This window comes from Stylophora pistillata, chromosome 10 (assembly GCF_964205215.1).
Source record: "Stylophora pistillata chromosome 10, jaStyPist1.2, whole genome shotgun sequence".
NCBI classification, from domain to species: domain Eukaryota; kingdom Metazoa; phylum Cnidaria; class Anthozoa; order Scleractinia; family Pocilloporidae; genus Stylophora; species Stylophora pistillata.
The window spans coordinates 9,555,852-9,578,369 of NC_142528.1; the positions used below are offsets into that span (position 1 = coordinate 9,555,852).

The 22,518-nt window shown below is 39.4% G+C and overlaps 4 protein-coding genes across 6 annotated transcripts; 3 read left to right on the plus strand and 1 right to left on the minus strand.

Moving 5' to 3' along the window:
- Positions 1-138: 138 nt before the first annotated feature.
- On the plus strand, positions 139-6,879 carry LOC111340296 (uncharacterized). Of its 3 annotated transcripts, none has more exons than XM_088737235.1 (5): positions 139-722; positions 985-1,115; positions 1,622-1,831; positions 2,892-3,041; positions 3,242-6,879. In XM_088737235.1, exons 2-5 carry the CDS (start codon positions 986-988, stop codon positions 3,784-3,786), a joined length of 1,035 nt encoding a protein of 344 aa, XP_088593361.1. In that variant the 5' UTR covers positions 139-722; position 985; the 3' UTR covers positions 3,787-6,879. The 3 variants fall into 3 exon arrangements, with proteins under 3 accessions (XP_088593361.1, XP_088593360.1, XP_088593359.1); XM_088737234.1 differs by having other exon boundaries at positions 139-658; XM_088737233.1 differs by having other exon boundaries at positions 139-1,115.
- A 121-nt stretch (positions 6,880-7,000) lies between these two features.
- LOC148721724 (uncharacterized) lies at positions 7,001-17,424 on the plus strand. The gene is made up of 7 exons (XM_088736951.1): positions 7,001-8,136; positions 8,703-8,817; positions 9,242-9,391; positions 10,853-11,273; positions 12,986-13,083; positions 16,451-16,701; positions 17,275-17,424. The coding sequence occupies exons 1-7, from the start codon at positions 8,014-8,016 to the stop codon at positions 17,422-17,424; spliced, it is 1,308 nt and encodes a 435-aa protein (XP_088593077.1). The 5' UTR covers positions 7,001-8,013.
- A 443-nt stretch (positions 17,425-17,867) lies between these two features.
- LOC148721725 (uncharacterized) lies at positions 17,868-19,868 on the plus strand. The gene is made up of 2 exons (XM_088737255.1): positions 17,868-17,952; positions 18,745-19,868. Exons 1-2 carry the CDS (start codon positions 17,937-17,939, stop codon positions 19,266-19,268), a joined length of 540 nt encoding a protein of 179 aa, XP_088593381.1. The 5' UTR covers positions 17,868-17,936; the 3' UTR covers positions 19,269-19,868.
- Positions 19,869-20,553: 685 nt separating this feature from the next.
- LOC148721726 (uncharacterized) lies at positions 20,554-22,234 on the minus strand. Its single transcript, XM_088736952.1, has 2 exons — positions 21,660-22,234; positions 20,554-21,211 (listed from the first exon to the last, which is right to left on the minus strand). The coding sequence occupies exons 1-2, from the start codon at positions 22,232-22,234 to the stop codon at positions 20,554-20,556; spliced, it is 1,233 nt and encodes a 410-aa protein (XP_088593078.1).
- Between the last annotated feature and the right edge of the window lie 284 nt (positions 22,235-22,518).

Sequence of the window (22,518 nt, forward strand, 5' to 3'; positions counted from 1 at the left end):
ATATTACTTATTTTGTTTTCCTTCAATTATATTTTACTTACACAGATAAGAAATAGGAACATATACATGTACAGTAGAGCAGATAAACTTGCAAATTGTGACTCGTAAATGTATGAATTAGCGCGTCGGAAGAAATGCTGTTGGTTTACTTCTCTGAACAGAAAACACTAGAACTTTGGATATTTATATTTATGTTCTGAAAGTAGTTGAAGTTTTCTTTTGTTTGAGTAATCTGCTGCCACCTGCGCTTTGCTGGAATATTGTCAAAAAAACCGAGTCAATGTATTATTTCAATACGAGGCATTACTAATGTATGAGTTTCAAGCCGTTCCTATTCAGTATCTTAATTTTTTTCTTAAGTTCATTCATACTTTATGAAAAGTTGATAAAAGATGTTTGCATTATAAACAAATACGAGAAGAGCTTGTGGAAAAAATAATCGAAGATGAGAGTACCTTAGTCGTTTTAAAGAGTAGGCAAAGTTTCTCGATTTGGCGAAATTTGACTTAGTTACACTTCAAAAGAAGATTACCGCCTAACTTTGTTAAGAGTGGGTATAAATCTTGAATAGTTCCGCTCCGATAATAAGTTTGAGTAAAAGTCGTAAAAACAAAAGACCTTAATAGAAGAAAAGTCGAGAAAAAATCGGAAACTGAAGGTAAGCGTGAGTGAGAAGCTCGCTGTATTTACTTAAGGTACATACAAAAAATCGGAAACTGAAGGTAAGCGTGAGTGAGAAGCTCGCTGTATTTACTTAAGGTACATACACTGGCTTCACATAAGGTACTCTCGAGTGAGTACCTTATGTGAGCTAGTGGGCAAGTAGGGAATTAAGATCCCATTTTATGGTTCGGTAGTTTAAAAGCCGTTGTATTCTTTCGTCAGGTTTAGAAAAATGTTACTAAAAAATTGTAAGCTATTTGTTGCTTTAAGAAAAGGGCGTCATTTGTCAACGATGTTTTTTTTTTCTTTTATAAATTACAGGATGAGAGGGCATCTTGTTGGTTTCCTGTTCTGTCCTGTTCTGTTGAGTGGTGTTGCTGTATTTCTGGTGGCATTCAGTTCGTCGCTGAGCACTGACTTGAGCAAGGACGAGGTTTTCGAGAGAGTTGAAGGTAATGCGAGAATACGTTATAGTTCCCAACACAAAAATTAGGCTCTACAACATAAGGCTGTATAACATATTATGATGCCCCTCATTGACGATCAATTTTCTATACTTTCCTCGTTATACTCTGTTTTTGACGACTGTCCGCCTCTCCGTTCCCCTCAAAGACCATGTGATTCCTCCAAAATCCCCCCTCCTTCCCATCCCAGGTGATATATAACGACTGGTCTCTAATTCCTTAGGGTAATAACTACGGGAACTTTAGATTTATGCCCGGAACGTAAATTTGCAACTCTTATATCTTTTAAGGCTACTTCACCTTTTTACAGTATCAGAAATCAAGATAGCTTCTCAGAACTGGTTAAACAACTACACACAAGCTGTTTCCGTACTTTATCGCCGTCCTTTTCACTTTGTTCTCGATTAAAGTATTTACAAATGAATACTCTGTATGAAGATAACTGATGAAACTAACTGAACTTCTAGCTTTCACGATTTTTGTTGTTTTACCAGGATTTGAGCTCATTGGTCACATCACCAAGACATTATACACTGACGAAATTAACTGTGGATTAAAATGCCTTCAGGATAAAAAATGCCGATCATACAACAGCAAATCCGATGCTAATGATGCAATGAAGGAATGTCAAATGAGTAACCAAACCAAACAATCAAGTCCGGAAAACCTGAGGCAAAACCCACGTTCTACTTATTATGGAACAGGTACTGTTAAGTAAGGTACTTAGGGCTATTTTAACATATGGGTTACCAACCAAGCGCGAGGCCAAGAGGCTGGATATTGGCCGAGTTTGTTTTTTCGCATTGCTATGGACCGAGACGAAGTTGAGTTCCACAAAAATGCGAAAAAAGAACAAGGCTAATATCCGCCCGTCTTGGCCGAACAAGGTTAGTTAATTAAGTATTTTTATATCGCAAAAAGAATTCGCTTTAAAGAATTGAGAATGACTTGTTTATTTCGAGAGCTGGGAAAGAAAGCCAACTGTGTTTGCAGCACAACAAACTCACGAGTGTCGTTTCTGTTTTCTTTGTTTTGACTATCTTCTGCCGCTTTTTGCGTTTCCATCGCCGACATTATTCAAGAATTACAAACGTAGTTCTAATTCTATTGTATTTCATGCGCGGGATCAATGCGGGCAATCCCGACCGGGCAAGATGGGCTCAGGTTGAACACAGGATTCGTTTCATCTTACTCACGAGCGCTATGAGCGATGTAACAAATTATTATATTACTTGGGTGGAGGTTGGGGGGGGAGAGAAGAGAGAATTTTGGGGGGAGGAGAAGAGAGGATTTTGGGGGGGGGGGAAGAGAAGAGAGGATTTTGGGGGGGGGAGAGAGGATTTTGGTTGTGTCAAAAAAAAAAATTAACCTATCCCCGAATTCCCCCTCATTGGTATTCAATTTCTTTGGTCTTCCGTTCAACCGTCTCTGTTAGCGACGAATGATCCCCTATCCGTTCCCCTTGAATACTATGTGATTCCCCCAAAGATCCTTTCATGCCCCTCCCCCCCCCCCTCCGGTAAATGATGACTGACTCTTATGGTCAGAGCTTTCCGAAGCTCTCTCGTGTTACGTGTTAATTTTTCCTTCAGTTTTCTTTGAGATTGAAGGGTGCAGTGGATCCTACAAAGATTTTCAAAATCTAGAGTGATCTAATAATTAAGCAAAATGAATCACCAGTGGAATAAGACCACATGGGGTGTTTTGTTTCTAAGTTTGATCCTCGTCTGGTTCCAAAGATTATTCTTTCCTCTTCTAATACAGATCAACGAGGTCTTGATTCTGCTTATCCGGCTCATTCCTGCAAGGAAATTCGGGACTCTGGACACTCCGAAGGTGACGGGGAGTACTGGATCGACCCTGAGAAGAATGGAAACCCTTTGAAGGTCTATTGTGACATGTCAACATATGGTGGTGGGTGGATAAATTTTTGTTTTTGAGACACGAGGACTTTAACTGGAGTGCACTGAACTTTGAGCAGTTTTTATTGAAACATTCTGTGGTCTGGGGTGTTAGTGATTTCTCTACAAAGGTGTTTGTTGTGGTTTTCTAATATGTCACAAATTCTAGTTACATGGGGAGCACTAGATCATTTAGAGTTTGTTTTATCTTAGGGGGTTGGCTTCTGGTATCAAACGTTGAGTTCGGAAGCCCCTCTCCTAAAGTGTCAGTTGAGACAACGTACCGCGGAATCAGCAGTTCACATATGGTTCTGCAGAAAGGTGCCATGAAAGAGCTCAGAAAACACTTGTTATTCACCCACCTGAGATTTCACTGCCGTAAGAAACTGGGGCGCACGTTCCACGTGGTCACAGCTTCCAATGGCTCTGGTGAAGCTGTGGTCCAGTACTTTAGCGGTCAGACAGATGAGCAGCCTGACGCGTGTGGTTCGTTTGTGAGATTAAAGTGGGATGACAGTTCCAATTTAGCTGGCATTTGCAAAGACTGGGGTCGACTGAAAAATGGAACTTACTTTGTTGGAAAGTGGGGACATGGTGAAGATCAAAACAAGTTATATCGGTACCCTGCCTTCAGAAAAAATAAGTATCACTTGAAGATCTCTTTGAATGACGGTGGTAACCTCACCTCCCTGCAATGCGATGATAGCGGTCAGGTCGCCACCTCAAATGGAGATTTTTGGAGAGCCTTTGTCCGATAATGCCAAATATCTTTTAAAACCTTAGAGGTTTCTGTTCATAGAGCGACCCTTGGTTCTGCGAAAAACAATCATGACCACCAATAGTCCATTTTACAGCTGTATGCTTGGTTCCCAAGCCTTTGAACAGGAGTGATGCTAAGGGTGATCTTGTTATGATACAGATGTTGTTGCTTTTCAAATGTAAAATACTTTGTACTGAGTAATCATGCTAACTAGATACTGGTCTCTATCACAACAAGGTCACCTTCAGCCTCACTCTAAATCAAAGACTTGGGAACTAAGTACACAACTGTAACATGGCTTATTAGACAAGGCAAATCAAATACTAATGCAATATTTATATGCCCTTACCGGGTTTTAAAGCTGTTATATGTAAGACACCCCTTTCCCTTGTAGTAGGCTGATTAATGCTGCTCCACTGTTGTTACTATGAAGTTGTAATGTTACATACACCGCACATTGAAGTATTCAATGAGACAACCCGCGGTAGAAGTTCAGCTATGCTTATTTCCAAGGACAATAAAAGCTCGAAGGGTAAGTTTTTCCCTTTAATTGGCGACAAAATTTGTAAATATAAGAAATATACTATAAAAAGGATTGAAGAAAAGGCACTCATAACCAATAAGTTGAAAAAGTAAGGGAATAAAACACATTGTTGAATTATTCACTTCATGGGTAGACTTCTAAATAAAAGTAATGTGGGTGATCACGTAAATTTTTCTCAGAAACTTGTCTCGAAAAAGGAGCGCTTTAAGCGGGTTATAGGGGACAAAAAATTTTGTCTTCTTCGCAAAGTTTTTCTGAATAGGCTAGTAACTCATTGAAGGAAATCCCCAGGACTAAATAATTATGTTACTAATACTCCAGTAATGTAGTAAATCTCCTGAAAGGCACATTTGCATCTGCCAGCTTCATTGCAACTGTGCTAACTTAAAGGCAGGTTTGTGCTATGGATACTATACACCGCTTGTTTTTCACATGTATCAAATGCAAAACATGGCAGAGAAATAACGCTGAATACTTAACGAATAATATGTTTCTGTTATGCCTCCTGTTTTCCTCCTCAAATCAATTTTTCAAAACTAAACTAGTCCTCAGAACTCTGCTAACAGTATATATAGTTGTAAAACTTCTCTTTATCAGTCGGACGCGTTTCAGCTCGTTTCGTCTAAAATATTGTAGGCATGCAAGATACATATCTTATTAGCCGTTTTGTTGTGTAGTATCGCTGAGTATTTTTACGAGTTTTATCGTATTTTGACTCGCCCTACGGGCTCGTCAAAATACGGTAAAACTCGTAAAAATATTAGTCTAGGTGTAGTTGGATAATAAGAGTAAAAATACTCAGCGATACTACACAACAAAACGTCTAAAAAGTTATTTATTATCCAACACGCCAAACTGTTATTTCAGTGCGGGCGAATTTCGCGGATATTTATTTTCGGGGAGTGCGTGACAGAAGTACGCGAAGCGGAACGGAATTGGCGCGTTGTCAATAATAATAATAATAAGTAAGATCTTTTGACAGGGAGCCCACGTCACAAAGTGTGGTTTTCAGTGAGGCCCTGCATAAATCTAACGTAAGGATAACAGAAAATATAAATATGGTTATCAAGAAAAGGATAAAAAGGCATAATCAATAGAAGAGACTACATATTTTTAACAAGACGTCTAAAAACTGAAAAATCGGAAATGTTCCTAATGCCGTCTGGGAGAGCGTTCCAGTCATCTACTGCATGACAAACAAACCGATGCTGACCCCATGTACGCTTTGATTGTGGTTTACAAATGTTGTTATTAAAACGAGTGTTATAATCATGCATGTCTTTAAAATGATTAAAATTAAAATTCCAATCAATTAGTTCATTCAAGGACTTAAAAACCAAAAATAGACGATGAGATCTTCGTCTTTTTTCCAATGTATCCCAACCAAGTAGATCAAGAGCTTCTGTTGCTGATGAATGCTTTGGCATATCTAAAATTAATTTAGCTGCTTTATTCTGGAGTAATTGGATCTTGTTCATCAGAGTGGTGTTGGATTTATCCCCCCAAGTCACATTAGCATAGTCAAGGATTGGCAGCACCATGGCTTTTACAAAGAGTTCCCTTGTATTTCTTGGCATAAGATGTTTTATTCTCTGTAAAACGCCAAGCCTCTGAGACACTTTGGTCTTAATGTAATCCACGTGATCAGTCCAAGTCAGATTCTCATTGATAATTACGCCCAGATACTTGAACGAATTGACCCTGTCTAACTCCTTCTCCTTGATTATTAATGTGAATTCTCCGATCGATCTGTTGTGTTGCTGTTTCTGTTGTGTTGCTGTTTCTATTTTCTTCATTAAATGAAGAAATTTTCTGGTCGTCAAGCTGTTTTTCTTCGTTCGATTCATCTAATGAAATTGGATCTATATTTGCCAGCCATTCTGACTCTTCGTGGTCCGCCATTTTTTTTTTCCTAACTACAATCCAATTCTTCGCTTGCGCGATGCGAGAAAACCTGTTTAACCGGTACTCTAAAATGGACGAGTACAAATACAGCGTGATATTTGTACTCGTCTATGGCGTTATTTGTACTCGTCTAGGTGTAGTTGGATAATAAGAGGAAAATATTTTGGGACCGAGCATTTTATTCACCTTGCCTAAAAAATTTTTCAAATAATGTAGTAAATCTATTATTAAGCATAACTCTAGGGTTCTTTGTAGCTGTGTTAGATGTGTTGTAGTCCAATTTTATCCTTGGTTCAAATTTTATTTTCCTTTGTTTCAAACTCACTATCATACATTAACATGACCGAGAACAAAGGAAAATAAAATTTGAACCAAGTATAAAATTGAACTACAGCAGATTTATAAGAATAACATGATTAGAGTACAGAAGAGAAAAAGGATCGATCAACTGATGCATGGTTGAAAGATCTGTACTACTTTAAACAGCTAGATATTTCCATGGCTTTGATAAGAAGTTCCCATTATAATTTTTTCGCTCAGCAGCAACGCTGAATTCTTAATGAACTATTGTATTTCTGTTACACGCCTCTTGTTTTTACCCTAACAAGTAAGGATTATAACAAATTAAAGGTTGCATAACTTAATCCGCTCTTAAGACCGTTCTTAATTATTTTGATCCGTTAAACCTCCAAGCCATGTAAAGCAGTCAGTTTCTCATAAGTAGCTCTGGAGCTTTCAACTCCTTTAAAGTACTACGGCAAGTTTCAGGATTTTTTCTCGCGGTGGCTTTACCAAATTTTTGCATGTCAGAACAAATATTTCTCCAGGCCCTTTTTCTTTCCGTAGCGCTTGGGTTGTTTAAAGTCACTCAAGGAAGCGGTAAGCTATTTATTTCATATTTTACATTTATATTCCTTCAAGAGAGGATGAAAAACATCATCCCTTCTTGGTTCCCTTATTTGATCCTCTCATAAATCCCTCTACGGCTTAAAACCCTGAAACAGTGTGTTAGTGAGAATATCTCTTTGACGATGTATGTAGACCAGGCCATATGTAAAGTTAAGCTCTCGTGCATGCGGTGAGACAAATCTGACATATTTTCGTGGTTCTGTAAATGAAAAAGTAAGCGTAAACTACTATAATAGTCACAAATATCATTAACTCTGACTACTCTCAAAATGTATGTTTTTTTTGATGGCAGCCAAAAATTGGTCTGTACTGACTATAGTTTGAAAGCCGTTCGTGAAAGCTTGGATTGGGTTTTAGGAATTTCTCAAAGTTTCCGTGTTTCCATTTTACTTTCGTCTAATTTATTGCCGCTTTTAGTTAATTAGGTAAAGCCGAATTATCCGTGTTTAGGGATCGAATGTGACAAGGGATCTTGAGATCAAAGATTGCGAAGAATGAAAAAAATCAGCGTAAATCTTGGGTATTTTTATGATGAATCAGAGATCGAGGATATCATTTAATAAAAATCACGTTTGTAAGCACAGGACACGGGGGATGAGAATGACGAAAGTCGACCAATGAATGTTTCATTTGACACTATTTGGAGTAACACGCAGAAAAGTAACATATCGTTGAAATAATTAGGGTTTAAGGCTTAACATTTTAACTTCGTTTCTTTCATATTTATTATCACTAGATGAATGTCGCACGCTATTGTTTGAATCCTCAATCGAAGGAGGCTCCTTGTCTATTGATCACGTGATCAGCTTTCATACGACGGAATCGTCTGAGGATTGTGAATTGAAGTGTTACTTTGAGGACGATTGTATGTCAATCAACATTAGAGCCCTGGGTGATGGAACATATTATTGTGAATTAAATGACTCAGACCATGTCATACATCCTCGAGATCTCGAAAATAAGACAGGCATTATTTACAGATCAGTAAAGGTATGAATTTCTCGATTCAAATTGATGGCGAATCAGTGTTAGGCTGCGTTCAAGCTTGGTGCTCGAGCACGAGGCCCGAGTACGATTCTTGGTGGGCACTTCTATGAAAGCACCCTTTTTTTCAAGGGCATGCGACAGAATTTTTGCACCGTGCCTGTGCCCGAGTACAAGGTCGGTTACCCAGTGTCTGAACATAGCACCCATTTTGTGCCGAAGTCTGGGTAGTAATGCTCGTTTATCAAGTGTGAACGCACCCTTAGAGTTTGAGTACACAATTAGGCCCTTATTCCATAAGGGGAGGCATTCAACCTAGTAATAGACTGCTATTCTGTTGTGGAAGATCCCATAAGTATTAAGTTAAACAGCGAAAAAAAAAAAAAAAAACGTAACTTTCGTGTGATTTTTTTTTCTATTCTATTCTTCCCTGCCTTTAGTTTACTTCCTTCGCGCGCGCGGGGCTCCGACATCTCGTCTCATTTTCTATGCTTTTTTTGCCTTCCTCCCCTTTCATTTTAGTGTAGTCGTCATCCATCCAGTTCTTGTAGTGACAGTATGTTCATCAACAGAACGTTTGCATCAACCATCCTTGCACACCGAACGGCCGCTGCCAAACAGGATTTGGCGCTAAAGGATACCGCTGTAAATGTTCTGCGGGATTTAAAGGAGAACATTGCTCTAATGGTAAAGGAAAAAAATATTATAAAATATCTATAGGTTATGGATCATTGAAATATCAACCATTACTAATTTCTCTCGATCGGGTGTAGAATCGAAGCATGCGGATCTTCTGAAACACAATTTAGTGTCGATTGGTTATTACAAGAGAAAATAATAGTTCTATTATTTCCTCTTGGTGATTATCAATCAAAAAAGTATGAGCGATGCAAGTCAAGACATTGTGTTGACGAAATGGGGTACTTTGCGATGGATTAGCCTTCTAGAGGAGAGATAGCTGTGGTAACATTATGTTTTAATGAGCAGGACCAAACCCTCAGAACTATGCGAGTCAGTCTCACACGTAACTTTTCTCCTTCTCTTCTTCATAGCCTCGGAATCCGACGACTCTTCTTATTTCAAAGTTATTTCTGTTTTCATTAAAATGTAGAGATCATTGGTCACGATAAATTGAAACCTGGAATTTCTTGTGGACACATACTGAACAGTGGGTCATCTGAAGGTGACGGGGAGTACTGGATCGACCCTGAGAACAGCGGTGTTCCCATTAGGGTTTATTGTGATATGACAACTGCTGGGGGTAAGGCTACTTTAATATTTATTTTTGGTAAATTGTTCTCGACGGGCGATAATACCATAGAGGTATTAACAATTGAGCTCAATTGGTTAGAGCGCCGGATTGTGTTGTGCGGGAGGTCGAGGGTTCGAGTCCCAGCCGGACCAATATTCATGGTCTTAAAATAACTGAGGAGAATTTGCTACCTTTCTATAATAACAAGAAATTGATAGATTTCTAGTCTTCTCGGATAAGGCCCCGTCTCTTGCAGGGTTAGGGGTAGGAGACATTAATTTCTCACGCACGAGATTACTGTGTGGTGGATGTCCTCCCCTGGGGTGGGATGGGTGGGGTTACTGGGCTCGCAGTAATTCGCCTTTCGGCGAAGCGAATAAACTAAAGCTGCGCGCACTCTCATTAGTCGACGATGAAGTCGTATCGTTTTAGTCACCCCCAAAGAGATGATTTTAATGCTAAACATTAATTTTGAATCTGGCCATCGATCGGTTTTACTTCTTATTAACTAACATTTTGATTGGTCGAGAGCATTCAGTTATTAAATAATAGCGTGTGAAGGTAACATATCTGCAGCAGTTATTAGATTATCATGTCGAGTTCAAAGTCTGTCTAGTTTCCGAGCCCCTCACCCGTTAAGCGTTCTCAAACTTTAGCAAATACACAGAGAAAATTGTTTAAACATGTATAATAAAACAGTTATTGTATTCGAATTATTTCATGATATCATGAGTTATTAACCCTCCGTATCTGTGTTATCAGCCTCAGCGTTCGGCTACGGTAGATACCTCAGACCTTGGCAGTGATAATTGATGATATGAAGCTCAAAGCTCAACCTCATCCTAAAATTGCTTATCGTTGGAAGAAGTGACTGGCGTTTTGATAACCTGAGAGGAAGTCATCATCACTTGAAAAATTGATATATATAATACGTTAAAAGGCCTCGAGCCAACAGTGATGAAGGTCTCGGACCGAAACGTTTTTTATTAAACTTTGTAGACTTTTTATTGAGTATATGTCTTCCTTCGCTCGAAGTTGTCCGTCCTCGTGTGCCACACTACTTCTATATATATATATATATAAGCGAAATAGGCAACGTAGGATCCATGACAGTGCTCGGCAATGAAGGAGCGATTACAGTAACAAATGGACTACTCAAGTTACGCACATATGGATTTTAATACAGCCTGTTTCGTAGACCAACAAAAGTTGATCCACTCATCAGTTAAACTCCATAGACACTGAGGCATCGTGACGGTTAACTCTTATATATATCGGAGTTTATTCGAGACGCTAAAAATGTCTAAAAAGGGTTGAAATAACGGATTAGTCCCGTCAAAGGGTTGTTCTTAAATAATTCCATCATTACTTGGTTTGAAGAATCCCAGTCTATTAATTACATAGAGCCGAGCTTTACATGTTTGTTAATTACTTCCGTGGGGATGATCAGTAAGATTTGCTTCATTTCAGGAGGCTGGGTGTTGGTCACAAACATTGAGATCTCTAGCTCGACCTTAATTGCTGGTTTAACCGTCCACAATTCGTACCGAGGAATAGAGAACTACAAGAACAACGTCATGGCTCTGACAAATAGCGCCATAAATGAACTGTGCAAGATTCTTCTTGTTACTGAATTCAGATTCCACTGCAGAAAACAAATGAAACGAACCTTCCACGTGACCACGGCCTTCAACAAAACTGGCCAGGCTGTAGTCCAATACTTTTGTGGCCAGACCGACGAACTTCCCTTATCGTGCGACTCTTTCAAAGTAATGAGAGATGATAATTCAATTTTAGCAAGACGTTGCAATGACTGGGGAGATGACGGTGCGCAGACACAAGTCGGGACGTGGGGGCATTACCTCACCGCCACTGACCCTGACGATGGAAGGTTGTACAGTTTCGCGGCATTTATTGGGAACACCTCTTATTGGCACTTAAACCCGATCGAACAACTGTTATTATGTGATGATAACGGATTAGAATTACCCGGGCTATATTCTGGCGATTTCTGGAAAATATATGCGCGCTAAGCTATGCTTTAAAGATACTTTGGCGTCTTTTTCATTTGACAAATAGATTCCATTTTGACGAGTGTCTGTTCAGTAGATCACAGTGTTAAAATTGTTTGGTATCGCCACTACAGTTGAATCTCGATTATTCGGACCTCGGTTATCCGGATTTCTCGATTGTCCGGACTTTTTCTCTGGTCCCATTTTTTTCATGAATATTCAATAATATTAGTCGTGTTCAAGATCCGTAGCCATATTATTTTCAAAACTACAACGTTGAAAAGTGAAGTAAAGGCGATGTTCTTCTTTAAGGCAAACTGACTTACTTCAACATTTTAGGCCGATGTATAAATATTTCATTGATTTTAATTATTAATACATACGTTTAGAGGTATTCACTTAGGACAGTAAAGATGTAGACCACGTCTCAGTTTTAAAACGATTCGTAGATTTTTTGTTTCAGGATTAAATTTCGCTTTCTTATTTAATCAGTTTTTTGTTCCTCATTAATATTCATATTCTCGATTATCCAGACTATTTCGTCCAGTCCAAATAAGTTCGGACAATCAAAGTTCGACTGTATCAACATCACATATCATTTATTATTAATCCTTCCATTTTGAGTGTTTTAATCATTTTAGAGAGCTAGAACCCCTCAATTACTTGGAAAATGTTTTGGATATGATAAAGTGTGTGTCAGTCTTTGTATCAGTCGGAGCGGCTGTTGGTAGCTTGAGCGTTTCGCAGCAAACCTGAAACAACTGCGAACCGACTTAGAAATTGACTGTGATGATAGATAGTGCAAGGAACGAGATTTCAGTTTATTTAACTAAAGACTCACAGCACGAGTTGTAAAAATTATAATGCAATACCCACTGTAATCAGGGACGATGCACAATGGAAAAAATTAAACAGTGATAATAAGCGCCTAAAATATTAAAGTTGACGACACTATTTGTCGAGACATGAGCGTGCGTTGTAGGCGTTCTGACTGCCTTACATTGGGGGTGGGCATAGATTTCACTTCGTCCATGTGATCTCGTCGCAGCCTCCAACATAACACGGCTTAACTGTTAACTTTCATGCACTAATATACATGCTCTGGTTTATGCAGTCCACAATGACCTATCAACAGCTAGAGGTACATGTACCAAGTATAATCTCGTTCCCATGGACTTTTTTCCCTCCCACCCCACCCCCAAGTAAGGGAAAAGGCCATGGGAACGAGGTTGGTGCTGAGTAAACTGTTTATAATTAACACTCGTGGATAAGAGTAAAAATTCTCCGACTCATAAACTTACTCTTAAAAAAAGAGTACTCAAACAGTTGTAATGTATCAAGGAGGTGCAGATTCTGTTTCTTTGAATTTAAATCAACCCTCTCAAGTAATTCTTGATAGTCACGAATAAAACAGATACTGATCCAGAGATCAAACACGAGTGTACGAATACTATTTCTGAAAATTAATGAAAATAATTTTTAAGCGTAAAAATCATATACAAGTTCACGAATAAGATGAGCCGAGATGATATGCCGGGGGCTCGGTGTGTGAGATATGAAACACTTTTTTTTCGAAACTTACCTTTTTTAGTCTCGTTCTTGCTCTGAATATGCTTTACTCAGGACTAGAAGAATTAGGTCTGCAAATTTCTGCTAATGTTGAATGTTTCGCTAGGAACCAGTTGCAAGGTACTCTGGAACTAGCTATAAATTAATGTTAGATATCTTCCAATTACGTTTAGTAACTTCATTTCGTCACAGAAAGACAACGCAGATCTGAAAAATTACTCATCACTCAAATAAACACACACACGCAAAACAAAACAAACAGAAAAAAAGGTTAACATTTATTTCAAATTATAGAAAACTATCTTGCCTATAAACGTCCACGGTCAAAGGCTGTCGGCATTCTGAAGCCAACTCGACATTTCTATCCCCTAAGTAAACAAAAATGAAATTCTGGAACTAGAACCCGGTGCAGCTGGATTTACTAAAAATTATTATTATTTGTAACATTTTTATCAGGCACCTCAGAATGTTTTATTATTAATGGAGTCACCCTTACGTGTTTGCAAATTTAATTCTTCTGTTTAGACTTTACGTCTTTCGAGTAATTAATATTTTCCGTTCTCGAAGCGTCACTCAGTTAAGTGCTCCTTGTGGTGTGGTGTCGTTAGTTATTCTCCAACGACCAGGTGTCGAACTTTGATCTGATGGCTCAGTCAAAGCTGTATTTCAAGTTCAAGCAAACGACTCTTTTTCCTTTCATGGTTCTCATTCTGTCTGAAATCGTACAAGGAAACAGTGAGTCATAAATCATTTGATAATCCTAGGGTTTACGGTCAATTTACCATCACAACAAACTCTTCACCACAAACCTCGCCACCACTTAAAGTGAAATCGCCACAGGTGGCGATTGACTAAAACTTTATGTGGGAAAGTTACATCAAATGAAAGCTGATGAAGATGTAGTAGTATATTGCGAAAAGGGAAAGGTGTACTGTCTTAGACTAGGTTTACACTAGAGGAAATTGTTCCGGATTCATGATGAATCCGAAACGTTTTAGTACCGGATTCATTCTGCCGTTTACACGAAAGTGGACGAATCCGAAATAAAAACTTCCCGGTTTGGCCGTGTCTCCGGAGATTTTGAATCCGGAATTTAAAGTGGGAACTTTGAATCCGATAACTTTTGAATCCGGAAAGTTTTGTCGTGTAACCGCTTTTTTTCTCGAATCCGGATATTATTTCCACCTGCAATCTTTTGAGTTTGCGGTGAAACCAAAATGGATCTGGTGCTAACATTGCTGGCGGTCTCCGGTTGCCTAATCTTGTAGCAGGTTCAGGCCATAAATTTTATCATGTGTACCGCAGTATTTCTAAAGAAACGCAAATTATTATTACAAGGAAGTTTAACGTCAGCCACACTTAATCGCCGACGACGTAGACTGCTTGGCATCTGTCCAACTCAAATTTGCCTCAGTGGCATCTGCATCTACTCTAGCCTTTTTTGGGGGAGGCATTTTCACTTTGTCGATCGAACGACGAAACAACACTGGGCTTGGTAACCATTCCATTTCGAATGTTCCCGGAGTTGTCGTTGTGTGTAGACGGTCAGGAATCCGAATATCCTTTCAGTGTAAACGCCTACGAATCCGAATACTCCAAAACTGATGAATTCGGAAACATTTACGAATCCGGAAAACTCTCCTCTAGTGTAAACCTAGTCTGAATATTGGAACGTTAGACGAAATAAAACATGTTGATATCACGAACTGATTATGATCAGTTAGCCAAAAGCGAAACCAATTTGTTTGGTAAACCCTTTGTTTCGGTGAGTTACTTTCTGCAGAATCTTGCCGTGTTTGCCAGCACTCTGAATTTCGCATCATAAAAACTAAAAGATAAATAAACTTCAAGATCTAACCTTTCGTATGATATAAGTTTCATTAGATTTGATTGCGAATCGTGTTTATAAGAACGAAACACGTGTTAGAACTTATGTCGACATTCTCTGTGCTTGAAACAAGAGTTTACCAAACAAAGAAAGGACGCCAAAGTCTGTTGGAGTAAACTTCTTTGTATTTGTACGTGCTTTTAATGTCGCAATATACTACGACTTCTTAGCATTTATGTGATGTAAGTTTCATACGATTTCATTCATTTCGGCGAAAATCACTTATATCACTCGGCGGATATCACTCTGGTTTCGCTGTTCGCTAATTGATCATAATCTTCCTGATCTCAATATGCTTCATTTCGTTTAACGTTCCATTTATTCAGACGCTACACCTAACTTCCGAGTCCCTTTCCTTATTCGTAGTATACTACTACATCTTAGCTTTCATTTGATGTGAGTTTCACACGAGAGGCTACACATAACGTTTTAAGTCAAATCGCTACCGGTGGCGATTTTACGTTGATTGGTGGCAAGTTTTGTGGTGGCGAGTTTGTTGGGGTAGCGAATAGACCGGATGCCAATCCAAGCCCTTCAATGACCACGTAAAGAAAATTCCAAACTTATTTTTTTAGCAGTTTTTCCTTTTTTTGTTTGTTTGTATGTTTGTTTCAGTTGTTTTGGCCTCTTTTTTTCTTTAACGTGACCTAAAAGAAGACGGTTGAAGCCTATTTTATAAAAGAGAAGAACTTATTTACATTTAAGCTGATGATTTTCTTGATCCTAGATCAGTAGGACTCGAGTTCGCACCTGCGCTGGACGGAAATAGAAGTTAGCATACAATGCGCATAAGTAATTGAAACGATATATCAAAACAATAAAATTGCTTTTACCATAAGAGCATCATCGCTGACACTAAGATCAAAGGAGGTACTGAAAAGCAGATGTTAGTATAAACAACTAGGCTATGCTAAGAAAATCACTAGCATTCCTTTCCATATTTAAAGACTGGTGCAAAAACACTCGCGACTCCATTTGAAACGATCGATAGCATACAAGAACACACTTCTACCCCCTTCTCACTCAATTTTCAAGTGTATTTCTTTGACACTTTCCAAACATTTAGTTTATTCAGGTGACAAAGCAAATCCGGGATAATAATGTTATTGCTTTTTAAAAATACGTTCTGTAAGGGAGTTATCAGTTATCGCCTAGGTATCCCTTAGTTTTCAGGAGGAACGGATTCGTGATTAATCGTCGTCAACAGAATATAAAGGGGGGACTGTGGACAATTGACTGCCAGTTAATTGCTAATGTAGGGGGGAGGGGGAGGGGGAAGGGGAATCATTAGAATATTTTAGAGCCTTATGAGAGGGGGTCAGGTACATTTTATCGCGACAAAATCAAAATCCTTCCCCCCTCCCCACGGGTGAAAATGACTGGTCCCTATTTGGCCAAGGAAAAGCCGGCCACAATCTCAGCTGCTCATGTCCAAGCCTTTTGAATATTTAAAACAATCGCCATTCAGTCACTAGTCTGTTCTGTACTTTAGACAGGTTAAAATTGTTTTCAAGTTGGCACCTTGTGGTATGAACTGATTATTCTAAATTGAAGATCTGGTTGATTAAACTCTTTTTTCTCTGCTACTTCTTTTTACAGACGATTGTCGCATTGTAAAGTATGAGCCCCAAATGGTTGGGAGATCTCTGTTGAATCACATGATAATTTCGCTCGTCATAGACTCGATGGACATTTGTGAATTAAGGTGCTATCTTGAACACGACTGTGTGTCGATCAACTTTGGAGCTGAACATGACGGAGGGAATTTATGTGAACTAAGTGACTCAGATCACTTTGTTCCTTCTGGAGATCTTAAAAATCGAGAGGGATTTATCTACAGATCAGTTGAGGTATCATTGTATTGGTCTTTCAATTCCATGAAGGTCTTACACCATGAAATTAGGACCGCAAAATTAGCTATGCAAAAAGAAAGACATTGCACATATTTCTCAACTTTGCGCCAAGACGTTGCTGGGTTGTTTCCCTTCAGGCGCACTGTGTTCTTCTGACCCTGTTAAAAAACACTTATCCTGGGTTTTCCGGTTCAAACCGAGCTAACGAAAGAAATTGTGGCGCCCCTACGTGTTACACATTGTTTATTTCCTCTCTGCTTCCATCTCTCCTTACTTTTACGACAAGCATTTCCTTTTCAATCTCTTTTCCTCTTATTCTCTGCTATTTTCACAAATTTTTTATTTTCTCTTGTCTAATATCTCCCTTCTACAGTAGAACTCTAGTGACTGAAACTTGGTTAACTTGAACTCCCTGGTACCTTGAGAAGGATCCGATATCCTTAAACCCATTCTTTGTTCCTTTGGAGTTCGAGTTAGCGAGGTTCTCTTATATTTTCTAGCAATTTCTTGCCTCTTCTGGCATGAAATGAATAATTAAGTATGCAATCGAATTTATTTTTGCCTCAACAGAATTTTTGCACCAGCAATCCTTGTTCATCGAATGGCCGCTGTCAAACAGGATTTGGAGATAAAGGATACGGCTGTATATGTTCTACAGGATACACAGGGGAACACTGTTCTACTGGTAAAACTTTTTGTGACGATCTTTTGAATTTCTGACTTCTTGACCGACAACTGATAAGATGTAACCCTTCCACTCGCAAGAGCTGATAAGAAATTCCTCTTACTGTCTGCCATACAATTCACATGACGTTACTTCGGGAATTTGCAATTGGATCCACTTATGATTCCCTAATTGATATTTTTTTCTCATCCCTTGTCCGCTTGATATTGTATTGATAATGCAAAAAGAAACTCTGACTTGGTCACCCATGGTAGTGAAAGGGTTTTATCATCATTGTTATAGCCAACCATCTATAATTTTCATCACTTTGTATTGTTAAGCGATTACTTTTCAGAATTTTTGAGAACATCAATCAAATTTAGGCGTAACGCACGCCTGACACATAAATTTCCGTTGTGATTCGTTGCATCTAGCGATCCTCGGTCACGTTAAAGAAAACCCTGGGAATTCTTGTAAACATATCTTGGATAATGGGACATCGAAAGGAAACGGGGGGTACTGGATCGACCCCGGAAACAGCGAAGACCCTCTAAAAGTTTACTGTGACATGACAACTGATGGAGGTATGAAGGATTCTCGAAATATTGATAAACCAATCGTGTAGCAACCTCCAGCCTTAGTGCACCTCCCCGCATGAACCCAGCCGTGTGATAGAAGCTCAACTTACTTAATCATTTCACTCCCAGGATCTGATTAGCAATTCTCCTTACTGTCTGCCATACAGTTCTTATGATGTTAGTTTGCAGAAGTTGATATTGGATCAACTGACAATCCCCTGATTTTCTTTTTTCCTTATTCTCGTTACTTGTCTGCTTGATATTGTATTGATATCATTAGGAGAAATTCTGTCTTGATCACTCATGGCAGTTAAAGGGTTAAAGGTATCATGGAGAGAGGATTAGCTGCATTTATAACTCGTGCTTTTATGCACGAGCAAGCATAGATGATCCCATCAATGTACACATTTTTGTTAAGCTTGATAATCATGGAAACAACTATAACTTTGAAGTTTCTTAAAAGGTAATTTCTGCCCGCAGAATTTATATTCGCGAGATTCGCGTACTCTCAAAGCTACCAGCCGACCGTTGTTAATCCTTTTTAATTAAGACTCGAAAACTCTGTAAGCCTGAAAAATTGATTTTCCGATTTGTGAAGAGTTCGCAGTTCCGTCTCATATTTATTCATAAATTAATATTTTCTATGCGTTTTGTAATCTTTGCGTCGTTCTCTTTCAATAATTTTTAAATTTGCCCGATCCTCCCTCCGTTCCTCCTGAAACCCTGTGTCCCCCCCTAAAATCTTCCGACTCCATTCAGGCGATAAATGATGACACAATTAAGTTGGCTTGATTTCAGGAGGTTGGCTGCTGGTCGCAAACATTGTGGCTGAGGATTCCATCCCTAAGAGTATGACGTCTATGGGATCATACCTTAGAATACAAGACTACCACAATTCAAAAATGTTCCTTTCCGATACTGCCATGACCGAACTGCGGAAGCGTTTGTCTTTCACTCAGCCGAGATTCCACTGCAGCAAACAACTGGGACGCACGTTCCACGTGACCACTGTTGCTAACAGCTCTGGTGAAGCCTTGGTCATGTACTTCAGCGGTCAGACGAATGAGCGACCTTCTTCATGCAACTCTTTCCGGAGAGTAGAGGGGGATAATTCTTCCCTTTCTGTGGCATGTCATGAGTGGGGAACCAAGTATGACGGGAAATGGGGTCACGAGCACGGAAGTAACAAACTAGTCAATCACTTGGCGTACGTTTCACATACGTATCACTGGCATATTGACCAGGGAGACTGGTTGTGCGATGACAAAGGATACGAAAACAACCTATCACGTGGAGATTTTTGGAAAATATATGCGCGATAAGCTATCTTAAGAACTACCCACACTCTTCACCGTGACGATTTTAAGAGTGAAATTGTGACTGTTAGATTTTTCGGTACTCTTTCCCCATCACATGCTGTAGTTAAATTTTCACCGGAGTATAATTGAACGAGACAATACGGTTGATTAAAAAAGAGAGAAAGTTCTAACATTATTTGAACATCGTAAAATGTTGCACTCAACCTTTTTTATCTTAAAAATGCACGCCAACTAGATCAAGAACAAAGGTTAAAAAGGTGAGTTCTCATCAAGTATAACCTACCATGATATGCCGGGTATAATAGTTTTCTCATCGTATATGTTAAAAAGACTTTGATTACTAAAATCTTTGCGGAAGGTGTTCAAGAACTTGTAAAACGAAGACAATGACGTAAATAACTTTCATTGTTGTCTCATAACGTATGCGACCTGGTGACACTCTGTGGAATAATCTTGTTCACAATTCAGTTGTTGTACAGATCAGCTTTTGCCCAGTAATTAGTAAGGACTAAGCTTAAGTTGATTTCGATGCATATTAGGTACGCTAGCGGTTTTTTGATGATCAAAATCATTGTCCCATATTCGATTTGAATGAAAATGAGAACGAACAAGATGTCAATATGACAATTTCTTTCTCCGATTAGTTTGTGTCTTCATGACTGATGATTCAAACACATAATCAAGTAACATACGATAATGACGATCAAGATTCAAACCGTTCCTTGATTCTGAAGGTTTCTTTTTTCCTTTCCTAAGAGGAACTCTATCATAACTTATCCCGCCAGGGGGGGCATGAAGTGCAAGCCCTGATGAAGCGGACGTTGTTTCTCGGAATGACAGAGCAGGGCACGTCCAGTTGTCAAAATGCTGCGTGGTTGCTCTCAAAGAAGCACACGGCACATGCTTAGCGAAGCCACTCTGTGACATTCAATAGACCGTTCAGTTGTGTCCTTCGCCGTACCATGAGGATGGAACACGGATACGCCACACAATTATATTATTTTCGCCGCTATAACATGTATAGATTCTAAGGTTGAGAAAAACACTCGACCACAAGAGCCCCAAACTAACATACCATATGTCACAGACGATAAGATAACCTTAAAATGGAAATCAGTTCTCGCATGTTTAGGCAGGAAATACAAGGATTTAACTAAATGAAACTTCTGCGTAAATGACTTCGCTAATTCCGATACACGATGATCCCATTTAAGAGCATTGTCTATCTGAACACCTAGGCATCTTGTAGAAACAACCTCCTCGATAACATAATCACCCATCTTATAGCTTATTTAGGCCCAGTCAATTGTCTGCGTCCACCAAGCAGCATATATTCCGTCTTGGTGGGATGTGGATTGAGACAGTTCTCACAACACCATGTATATAGCCTTGCTAGGACTTCATTCAACTTGGAAGCCACCAGATCATCGGTCGGAGCCGAGACATAGACGGTGGTATCGTCTGCGTGCATGTGAAGGTGTGGGTCACCATCTGTTCCCTCAGTGATATTGGGCAGATCATTACAAAAGATGGAAAACAGGTTAGGGCCCAGCACCGACCCTTGAGGTACACCAAAAGTAACTAGCACAGATTGAGATTGACATTCATTAATCGTCGTTACTTGCGTTCTTCCAGAGAGGTAACCCTTATCCAACACCATAAGTCCCCAGCTACACCAAGACTGAAGTTTTCGGAGCAGAATGGAGTGGGGAATCGCGTCAAATGCCTTACGAAAGTCTACAAAAACCATGCCTACAACATGTTTCTTGTCGATCGCTTGTCTCCAGTCATCCGTTATCTTCACTAACAACAGCTCGGTGGAATGACTTTGTGTATACGCCCACTGGTTAGGATTCCCAAGTCCTTGTTCAGTAACATGCATGGTAGTAGTTGACGCCACCATAGACTCCATCAGTTTTCCTGGCAGACTTAATAGCAAAATAGGCCTGTAATTAAAATGACAGTTTCATCGTCACTTTTTTAGAGAGCTGAGATGTTTGCAGCCTTCCAAGTAGCCGGAACACTGTTGCAGATGGCGCTTATTTGAAACACAGACGACAAAGATGGAACAATTGAGTCACCAGCAAACTTTAAAAGTTTTGGAGCAACTCTGTCGGGCCCAGAGGCTTTATCGGCTCTCAACTTGGCCATCGAACTAACAATAATCTCATGCGATAAATTTATGTTCATAACACAAGACGCGACAGTAAATACATGAACGTTACCTTGAGTCAAGTTGGCATTCGGCAATTCGTTGGCCAGTTTTTTGCCTATAGTTGAGAAATGTTCATTAAGTATGTTCGCTTTGTCCAGATCGGAGGTGACAACTTTTCCATCCGCATTCCTGATCCCTAACATCGGGGAAATCGCTTTTCCGTTTGTCGCATTTTTTACCAGTTCCAGTAGGATTTACAATCCTTCACTTCATTGAACAATTCCAAGTAGTATCTGCTCTTAGAGAGCCTCACTTCTCTTGTCACTCTATTCCGCAACTCCCGATACTCAGCCCACAGATTTGGATCACCCAGACGTTGTGCCATTTTAAGCATTTTAAAACGTTTATTCATCAAGTGCTGTATTTGCGGTGTTATCCAAGGTACCGAGACGCTTCTAATTTTAACTTCCCTGTAAGGCGCATGCACCTGACAGATATCTTTGAATATGCGTAACCACGCCCAATAGCAATCGTCTGGATCGTTAAACACTGAACATACTGACCACGGGGCACTCTCGATATCCTTCACAAAAGCAGCTTGATCAAATCTTTTGAAGGTGCGGGCTCTAAATATGTTTGGAGGCGGCCTTTTTATTTTGGACCATATTGTAGCAAGAACCAGCTTATGATCTGAGATTCCTAATTCAGTTGTTTTAATAGCTCCCTTGATAATCTCCGGCTTGCTGGTAATAACCAAGTCAATCAGTGTTTTTGTGTCACTTTTAACTCTTGTTGGCTGGTTCCTATCGTTCATTACGCTATAGCTAAGTTGCTGCAGTATATATCTTGTAATCTTCTACCGGCGTATGATGTAACACCCACGTAGCTACGAAAATAGTCCGAATTGAAATCACTGACAAGCACCACATTCCTGTGCCTAAGCCACACTTTCTCCAGACACTCACAAAATCGTTCGTAGAACTGGAAGTCACAAGGAGGTCGATAACAATTTCCTAAGATCAACGCAGACGAATTATACATAATTTTGATCCACATTAATTCAACATCAGGAGGCTCTAGGGATTTGAGCCTTGAATA